Source organism: Argentina anserina, chromosome 5 (assembly GCF_933775445.1).
Source record: "Argentina anserina chromosome 5, drPotAnse1.1, whole genome shotgun sequence".
Taxonomy (NCBI): Eukaryota; Viridiplantae; Streptophyta; class Magnoliopsida; order Rosales; family Rosaceae; genus Argentina; species Argentina anserina.
Window position 1 is genome coordinate 20,360,229 of NC_065876.1, and position 9,708 is coordinate 20,369,936.

Genomic DNA, 9,708 nt, shown 5'->3' on the forward strand with positions numbered 1-9,708 from the left:
ACATGCAATGCCGGTCATTAGGGTTCAAATTTGGCAGAAGAATTTGACAAAGATAGAGCTGCAATAAGTAATGTATTTACTTGCGGTGAAGGTGCAGAGAGTTGTAGAGAAACTTTGGGATCAGCTACAACATTGTCTACTATTAAAGAAGATGGCATGACACTAAAAAAAGCTTCCGCAGAGGCGTTATGGCTTAATGGATTAATGAGTGAATTTGGGATTCAATAAGGAGTTGTGGTGAAGGATGGTGTCATCAATTTGACAAGGAATCGTGTGTTTCAAGCAGAGATGAAACATGTTGATGTTTAGGGTCATTACAACAAGTGTTGGGTCGGCTCAAGGGAGAGAACAACTGAGGAAGTTCATTCAAGGGGAAATGTCTTAGATTGTTTGACCATGACTATTGCCATGGAGAAGTTCAAGTGTTGCTTGAACTTGCTCAATCTTACAACATGTTGAGATTGAGGTGGAGCACCTCCTCACTTGAGGTGCGATGAGGCAAAATGAGTATTGCCAAGGTGAAGGCTTTTGGAGGTTTGTTCAGGGTTACTTCAAGAGATACAAGATATCCTGAAGGTTGCAGCGATCATTTGGTATCAATTCACCAAGGTGGAGATTGTTGTGTTTTTGGCTCATTGATACAATTTGCAACTGTAGGATTCATTAGGCAAATCTGAGTTTAGAATAGAAATAGGACAACACTACAGCTTTTCTATAAGCTCTAGGAAAGTTGGTCTTTTAGGATTCTATTAGGATTTGTATAATAGACTTGGTCAATTAGGTTTAGGAGTTCAAAACCATGTTGTATCAGTAACCCTATTGATATAAATAGGAGCTGCATGGGGTTTTCTAAGGATAAGACAGAGAGCACAGAAAACCGGGAGCTAAGGGTGATAAAGAGATCTAGCAAGAGGCCGGGAGTAGCATAGGGATTCCAATAAGTGCGGATTCCAATAAGTGCTATCGTTTGAGTGGACTGATGTTCAGCATTGGTATGAACAACCATCATTGAGCACATCGAAAGCGGAGCCATGTGTTCCTAATTCGCATTGGTCTGAGGATTTTTTTTTGGGGGGGGGGGGGGGGGGGGGGGAGCAGGGGCAGCAACTTGTAGTTGAACTTCAACTAAGGGTTCAACTAAGCAAACAAAATTTGGGGCAGCAATGCAATGATATAGTGACCAACGCACCTGCCCATATGGGAGAAGGAAATGGGGTCATGACACCACTCATAGAAGCATCTGGTTCGAATTTGAGTAATGGCACAGACTGGATCGAGTCTTTCATGGACATACCGTTACCGAATGATGAGATGCTCAGTAGCATGGAAGTGGGCGACTGGACTATTGATGATCTCTTAGAATATAATTTTAGTGACTAGTAATGTTAGCCAGTTAGTTGGTACTCTTTCTGTAGTGGTAGTGATACTTGGCTACTGATTCAGTAGCTAGTTAGAACTTAGAAGCTTTTATCAAATGTATATGATACTACGTAATGATGATATTCTTTCTCTTCACTCAATGATTTGATTTTGAATAAATATGATATATTTTTGTGCAATTATGCTTTTGTATTGTCTTTGCTTTACATCCAGTAAACCAGTACAAAATAACCTGTAAAGCTCATAACTTGTATCATTAGAACAGACTAGCAATGCAACTTAAACAAAAAGGAGGATCAACAAAAAAGTTTCTTTGATTGCCCCAACCTAAATTCCCATATTTGCTCAATGGAAAGAGCCTCATTTGACTACAACAGCCGACCAAGCTATCAAAACGACAGAAACAGTACAGTCTAGGAAGAAAGAACAATCTGAATAAGTTTATCACATGGAATAGACGTACCAAAAGTGCACTTAGGTTTTCCTCAATGAAGTTTATGTTGAAAGAAGTCGGTTTATCATACCAAACAGAATGCTAGCAGATTCAATTGTTTATCTTAAAAAATTAGAAAATCCTTTATGATTCGAAACAGATATTGTCACCTGTTGACTGTTGTCCATATTGAACAATTTGTTTCTTTCAACTTACACAATACTTGGATAAAATTTTATCCAATTTGCTTGATTTATACCACCTGGTATGATGTTCAGACACATGAATAATAGTCACCTTACTTTTGAATCGTTTTGTTAGAGAATTCATAAAAGCAAAATACAGTTCATCAGTCTGCCTTAAATCATATAACGACAAGGAAAGAAACTTACATTAGCAACTTCAGAATGACGAGTTTCGTCCTTCTGCTCATATGTAAAATACATGTCTAACCGGCATGCAACATCAAACAGCTCCAGTTTATCTCGTTCGCAATTAAGTGTCTAGGGCTGTCACTAAGGTGGTCTTGTTCAGGACATCGAATGCAAGGTTCCTATCATGTTCAGGATTCCCATGCATCCATGTTTAGTAAGACATAATCATTCCCAGCTGCACCAAGTTACTTTTTCTTCAGAGGGTCTTACGTTTAGATATGGCATAATAATGCACTCCAATCGGGGGAAATTCAAACAGACGATGTTTTGAGTAGATCTAGCTGTGCGTCATCGAGTCAAAGTTACTTCAGAAAACAAGCACTCGTGTTGTTTACAGTTCTACACCTCCCCTTTCTAGTGGAGATGTTCCCTACAGAATGTACTCTAATCTTTTCGTATCACTAAATAAACAATCACTCGTCTTATCATTAGTAAATATGTAAATTAAAAAAATAAATAAAAACCCAATGGTTGAAATCGTTTACTTGTTAAGATCCCTCTCCAAAATCTAATTCTACCAATATTCACCATGTTTTAACATATAGTCGATTTTTCATCTTCGAAGGCTCAAAGCCAGTACTATTCCTAAAAAATGGCACTGGCTTGACATGAAAACAAGATTGAGGCTCAGTTGAGAAAATACATATTATTACATTTTCTATTTGTGGACCAAAATTAAAGAAACTCATAACCGTTAAATGTCAATACTTCAGAAAGACATTTCATTGTCTCAAAACATCATGACCTGGGAACACCAGCAACAAGAAGGCCAACTATCATCAGTAAGCGGGCATAAAGAAAGAAATCATGCTGGGTATCAACAGGAACAGGCTGAATCCCTACCTCTGGAGATGCTCCAGGATTCTACATTCTGTGGATCAAGGGGCAGCATTTCCTCAACCGGCCTCGACCAAATTTTCAGATGTACTGGATTCTTCGAGCCTGCCAAATTTTCACATGGTCACTAACATAATTACAAACAAGAACCTTCGAAAGAAAAACTAGATCTACAACCTACTGCTTTAGTAGCATTAAGTGTGAACAAGAAGGTATTTGTAATTCTGTTTCCAAATTCCCTCCTTCAGCCCGGTGAGTAGGTTTACAAAAGGGGAAGAGGGTTCTCAAGTCTTAATCAAATGATCATAGAAGTAATGAATATCTCTGCCTATTGCTTTTCTCTCAACTTTTGAATGAAGAGTTTTTCCATCAAGGAATCTCTGCACTGGTTCAATAAAGGCAATATAAAAGTTGTAGATAACATATTTGCAGCACAGATCGTTGATAGAATATGCTGTTAAAAACAGTTTTATGATGCAAAGGGTAAGAATATGAGCCAAATAACATGAGAAATATCCACAAGATAGAAGTTAAACAACAATTAAAATTATATTGATAACAAAAACTCAAATGTTCATGATTATCACCACCATCCAGACATGTGTCCGTGCACATGCACATGCACATGAGTTTAGTCAATAGTAAAACATTGCGACTTCCCACCAAGACAGTAAAGCGTACATAATAAGTTATGAGTTTCTACCTTTGAATTCCTTCTCCAACTTCCATTCTGAAAAAGCTCTCAATCCTCACAGGTGATCCCACTTCCTTAGATAGCTTATCCATTAGTGTCTGTAAGATATGTTTGTCACACAGTCAGCAAGTGCCTCACATAGCTTACTTTAGCAGTAACATTTTACCCAGAGGAAACTAACATAGATATCACAAGACCATTCAGTAATTAAAGTGCTTGTGGTACAAGTTAGTACTCTATACGACTAAATTTTTGGACTATATTGGATGAATAAAATTTTATGAAAACCACATACTTGGAAGGACATTAAATTCCATTAATGACTGAAATTTATTCCATTAAGTTTGCAGCTCAAACTTTTACATTGGTGCACTTAGTGGAACACTCTTTTTAGTTTTTTTTTCCTTGTGAGATAGTTTGGGCCCTAAACAGGCATTAAAAAAAACTGATGTGAAGCATTAGAAACTTTCTACTTCTTTCTTTCTTTCTTTCTTTCTTTCTTTATTGAATTATGTTTTTACTTCTCTAGACCTTAGTTATGTTTAAAATACATATTGATCTCTTTACCTTTACATTTACAGAATCGTCCACAATAAACTTCTGCTCCATAAGAACAACATCCTCGTAGTATTTACGCAAACGGCCTTCTACTATTTTGCCTATGGCCATCTGAGACTTGCCCGTACTTTCAGCCTGACATCAACATAATACAAGAAGAAAAGGTTTACCACAGGCATGTAGGTAAGTTATAAGCAGCAAGTGATATAAATATTTGGAAAAAGCTAGTATAAATCATTTCTCCATCTAAACAAATAGAGGACATTGGCGCAAGGGGTTAAGAGAATGATAATCAAACTTAGAGTAAAGTACAGAAAAGAACATGTGGTGCCCATAAAATTGTCAATAAAACTAGTATATATCATTTTTCTCATTTAATTATAATCTCAATTGCCCATAAAATTGTCTAGTAACTTTTCATTTTTCTTTGGTGGATGTAGCCCATAACTTTACTGCCAGCCAGTGGCAGTACGAAGAAACTTCAAACTGATAGCAAGAATAAGAGCATCTACAGCAGAGTTGCTATTTTGAAAAAAATATGTAAATGCAACTTTTTAAGGAAAACATGTCAAGCAGAATTGACAAAAAAATGGTTATATTTAATACTTGCTAAAATGAATTGGCAACAATAAAGGAGAGAGAATTTGGCATAAAGCTAAACTTTCACCGGTTAATTTATCTTGTTTTCAACATGATTTTTTTGCAATTTCAATGTTAAACATAATTTAGCAATCCTTGCTGGAATGTTACTCATAAAAGTAATTGCTAGATTTAACTTTGGCCAAATTTAGCAATAAATATAGTAACCACTGTTGGAGATGCTCTAAGGTGGCAGGTTTGGTCTTTAAGATCGGATATGAGAAGGCATATGATAATGTGAGTGAAATCACTCCCATTTTGTAAGAGTTTTGGGGCAACGTCGGAAGATGGGCTGAGGGTTGCCTCAGGTCTGCTAATTTCTCAAATGATCAGTGGTTACCTATATGAAAGTTTGACAAGGATTGTGTAGAGGTGATCCTCGCCCCCTTCTTTAAATTCAGTACCAGTGGACATGGCATGTTGGTCTATTGAGTGAGACTGGATGAAATTGGGAGCAAGGGGTTGAAAGTATCACATCTTAGTTTGCAAACAACAGCATCCCTTTTGCAACCTGTGGTAAGGAAAAGCAGGACAGACTATAATCTCTTTGGACTTTGCAGATAATTGCGGCAGTCGAGTCTAGCAAACTCAAATGGATGAATGTGCAGTCATCAAAATTATCAGGGTCGTCCATTGGGAGGAAAACCCAGGATGCAAGCTCCTATAATCTGGTGCCATAAATGGTTGACAAGAGGCTAAAAGGATGGAAGGATATATAATGCAGGACAAGCAGACTACAAATGCCACAATATATAGAGGCCACGATAATACTAGCATAACTCAGATATCCTAATAAGAATCCTAAAGACATATCCTGATAATAAAAGCCTAGATTTATTCAAACTACCAGTCAAATCTGCGCTTCTAATGTTCTGATCGTATTCTTCATTATAATAGGGTTGAGGAGGCTGACATAGGTAATTCAAGCCTTCCTCAAAAATATATACTCTATTTATTTAAATTAGTTTCAGAATGGTTATGAAATTGCGTAGAGCCATAGAGTAGGGTATGGGGAAGCCTTTTCAGTTTCCATTTTTGTTTCTTTCCTTTGATTGGCCAAATATGAAGGGTCAGTATAAATTCAAGATTTAGTGTTCAGCAAAGTGCCTACAGGGCTAACAACTGTGGCATGGTCAACCATATTCTTGGGACGAAAAGTAGAAATAGAAAGAAGAAAGAAAGAAAGAAAGAAAGAAAGAAAGAAAGACAAAGTAAAACCAATAAGGAAAGACAACAAACAGAAACAAAGATAGAATGGCCTCCTAATGGCTCCTATAAAAGAATCAACATGATCACTGCAATGATGCACATTAGAATGAAATAATACAAAATATCTACATCAAACAAGTAATTAGGTGCACTGACTTGGTTTAATATAACAGATTGTTTCATGTTATAAGAGTAAAGAACCAACATTATGGAAAACATGGTATAACAGTACCTGAGACTTGAAGATTTCCCGTTCACTCTCTAATGCATCAGAAGAAACAAGTTCCTTCGTTAAGAATAAAGGCTTTGCAGCCACCACATGCATTGCCAATTCTGATCCAATGCGCTGTATGGCATCCAACTGAGCATTGTTGTCCTCTACTTCAAGAGATAAAATTCCAGCGATGCGACCCAAACCTGTAATTTAGATAACACATTACAATTACAATGAAGACCAATTGTGATGCTCATTCTGATATTGTCATTCAGTGTTAGTGACTTAGCAACATAAGATCAAGATAGGATCTGAAATATCAGAAACATTTTTATAATTAAGGATGCTATTTTCAGCAATAGGGAAAGACGTGGTTTAGTTGTGTACCTGGTTGGGGACTTGCATGGAGATACGTGGAAACAACACCATGTGAAGCTGTAGGCATCACAAACCCCCTTCTAAGTTTAATATTTTCACCCATTAATGCAGCCACTTCTGTAATGGCATTCTGAACACTTGTTTCTCCACTAATTTTTGGATGTTCAAGATTTAACTTCAACTCCTGATAATGAAGTAATACATTAACATTAATTTTGCAGGACACTGAAATGAAATTAACTTTAGCTACATTTAGCCAGCTCAATACATAGGCTCACTACAGAATTCACCAATATAGTCAGTGTCATCAAGATCTCTTTTCACTTATAACATTTAGCTTTCAACAGAGTAAAATTGTTACAGATATTTACATTTATCAAGACTTCAGAGTCAAACTAGCATGTTATTCGCAACTTGTGACATAATCTAGTGGCAAATACGTTTCATTCCTATAGACAACCATTCTAATTTTGTATCAGCTTCTCAACTTCACTTAGACGTTCATACCTAGTTCATTCACATATATTATGGCAGATAACATGCTCCTAGTTCATGATGAAACTCATTATATCCTTACAACTAATTCAAGGATTCGGTGTTGGGTAAGGTTCTTGAAAAACATTATCATGCTAAAGCCCAATGCAATCATAAGTAGACAAGGATATCTGAAATTAATTTATAGAACAGAGAACATTGCACAATACTCACCTCTAAATGCTCCGAGGCAATGGGACCGACCCCAGAAACCTGTTGAGAAGAGCCTTCAGCTAGCAGAGCTTGCTTTGCCAAAGCTAATGCCTAGAAGATAAATGAAGTGTGAGCTCCAGAAATAAGTACATAGATTCATAATTAGGGGGGGAAGCAATTGACGACTCCAAAGGGTAACAATATATTTGATAATAGACTTGGAATAAAATAAACACTGTATTTGATTCTACATAAACATATAGAATCAAAAGTAAGACTAACCAAGTATTGAAAGATTTCATTTCTAGCAACAAAGTCAGTCTCACAATTGAGTTCGATTATGGCAGCCCCGCTCTCGTTCTGAGCCAGTGCAAGCAAACCCTCAGAAGCCATTCTCGAAGACTTTTTGGATGCCAAAACCTTCCCTCTCCTCCTCAATTCCTTGAGTGCATCCTCTGCATTTCATGAAAGTGAAAACAAACTTTATAATTGTCAAAAGGCAAAGAGCTAATTTCTGTCAGCATCATCAAAAAGAACATGAGAGATACCAATTTCCCAATTGCAGTCAATAAGAGCAGCCTTAACATCCTTAATAGGAGCACTAGTTCTCTGCCGCAGTTGCTTTATAAGACTCATTTGGTGTGTAGACGACGATGCTCCTACACTCAACCTCCTAACAAGAACAAGAGCAGACCCATATTGGGCATCGGCAAGTCTCATAGGGTACGAGGTTTGGATCTCTGTGACATGAGACAAGACAGCTCTTTTGTTTGAGACAAATGTAGAAAAACCTCGGCCATGAGCAGCAGTAGTAGCTGTAGTTGAGTATCTATGAGTATAACTAGACAGTATTGAACCAATGGACCGCTTCGCGCCTCCAGGAAAAGCCATGCCCTTAAACTCTCTCTTTCTCTCTACAATCCAATATGTGAGCTTCCATCAGAGAACTGGTTTAATAAACAAAAATCAATGCATACCTATGAACAAGGAAACCCATCTACGACCAAACAAACAGCAATCATGCTTTATTTTTTCATATAAAAACGATTAAACTCGAGGTCAGCCAAAAACCCAACAATGAGCTGAGCAAAGGGAATTGCTTAGACATATGCAACACAGCAACAGTAGAGCTCTAGATTACAAGAAATGGGAGATGGGTCACCTCCCAAATTCCAAGAGAAACAAAAATCAGTTGAGAGAACTCAAAAGGAACAGTTTGAAATTTACCTTCGGTCGCAGTCTGAGCACAGTTTGTATTGATGCGATGCGAGTGTGGGCAACTCTCTTCGTGTCTTTTTTTTTTTTGTATCGAAAAGAGTTATTATCACATATCGAATGAAAAATCATTTGATGTGGCTTTTTTTTTAAAGAAAAATGAATAACTTCACAAGACATCAAGCCAATCACGACTAAATATTGATACGTCGCAGGAATAACTATTATACAAAGAACAAGCTCATTATTCACTACCGAAGTAAGAAAAAGACGAACCATTAGGATTCAAAGCCTACAAACAAAACAAATAACTGTAGATACATAAAATTTAAGGAAGTAAATCATCTTTAATCATTTTATTAAATCGACCAAGAGCTCGAAAAAATTGTACAATGGTCCAAAAGTCAACAAAGTTAGTGCGGATCCGAATAAAACTCGTAACAACACATAAATGGATGATCGTAATTGAAGCTACGTGATTCCGACACAAATCGAAAATTGAATGTCATTGACGATTCGAAATGATAATCGGACATTTGATTAAATTAATAAATTCTTTAACGGTTATAATTAAATCAATTATTTTCTGTTTAATTTAGTTATGAGAATAACTAATTTTTAATTAATCAGAAAATACATAGTTATTTAATTATACAATTAAAGAAATTTATTATTTTAGTGTCATTAAAATATTTTATAAAATATAAGTCTTAACACTATAAATACCCCTTTCAACATAAAGAGAAGAGGACTGGAGAAGAAGAGAGAAAATCACTTGAGCAACATCACTCTCGAGAAATCCCGAAGTCTCCTAAGTCAACGAAGAATCATCAAGCTACCAAATCGCTCGTTCTTCATGAAATCCAAATCCAAATTCAAGTCCACGAAGAATCATCAAACTGTCAAATCACTCGTTCTTCATCAAATCCAAATCCAAACTCAAGTCCATGAAGAATCATCAAGCTACCGATCACTCGTTCTTCATCAAATCCAAACTCAAATTCTTAAGATCAAGATGACCAAAAACTCA

The 9,708-nt window shown here is 36.6% G+C and overlaps 1 protein-coding gene across 2 annotated transcripts; it reads right to left on the reverse strand.

Moving 5' to 3' along the window:
* Positions 1-2,745: 2,745 nt before the first annotated feature.
* On the reverse strand, positions 2,746-8,771 carry LOC126793187 (elongation factor Ts, mitochondrial-like). 2 transcript variants are annotated; one of them, XM_050519633.1, is made up of 9 exons: positions 8,691-8,771; positions 8,012-8,377; positions 7,746-7,918; positions 7,485-7,574; positions 6,786-6,960; positions 6,417-6,601; positions 4,346-4,471; positions 3,788-3,876; positions 2,746-3,189 (listed from the first exon to the last, which is right to left on the reverse strand). In XM_050519633.1, the coding sequence occupies exons 2-9, from the start codon at positions 8,352-8,354 to the stop codon at positions 3,144-3,146; spliced, it is 1,227 nt and encodes a 408-aa protein (XP_050375590.1). In that variant the 5' UTR covers positions 8,355-8,377; positions 8,691-8,771; the 3' UTR covers positions 2,746-3,143. The 2 variants fall into 2 exon arrangements, with proteins under 2 accessions (XP_050375590.1, XP_050375591.1); XM_050519634.1 differs by lacking the exon at positions 8,691-8,771 and adding an exon at positions 8,626-8,673.
* Between the last annotated feature and the right edge of the window lie 937 nt (positions 8,772-9,708).

Excerpts from the sequence above, each read along its gene's own strand:
- LOC126793187 (XM_050519633.1), bottom strand. The coding sequence starts at position 8,354 with ATGGCTTTTCCTGGAGGCGCGAAGCGGTCCATTGGTTCAATACTGTCT. Across the intron at positions 7,575-7,745 it reads ATGAAATCTTTCAATACTTG|GCATTAGCTTTGGCAAAGCA; the intron begins GTTAGTCTTACT and ends TTTATCTTCTAG. Across the intron at positions 4,472-6,416 it reads GGGAAATCTTCAAGTCTCAG|GCTGAAAGTACGGGCAAGTC; the intron begins GTACTGTTATAC and ends TGTTGATGTCAG.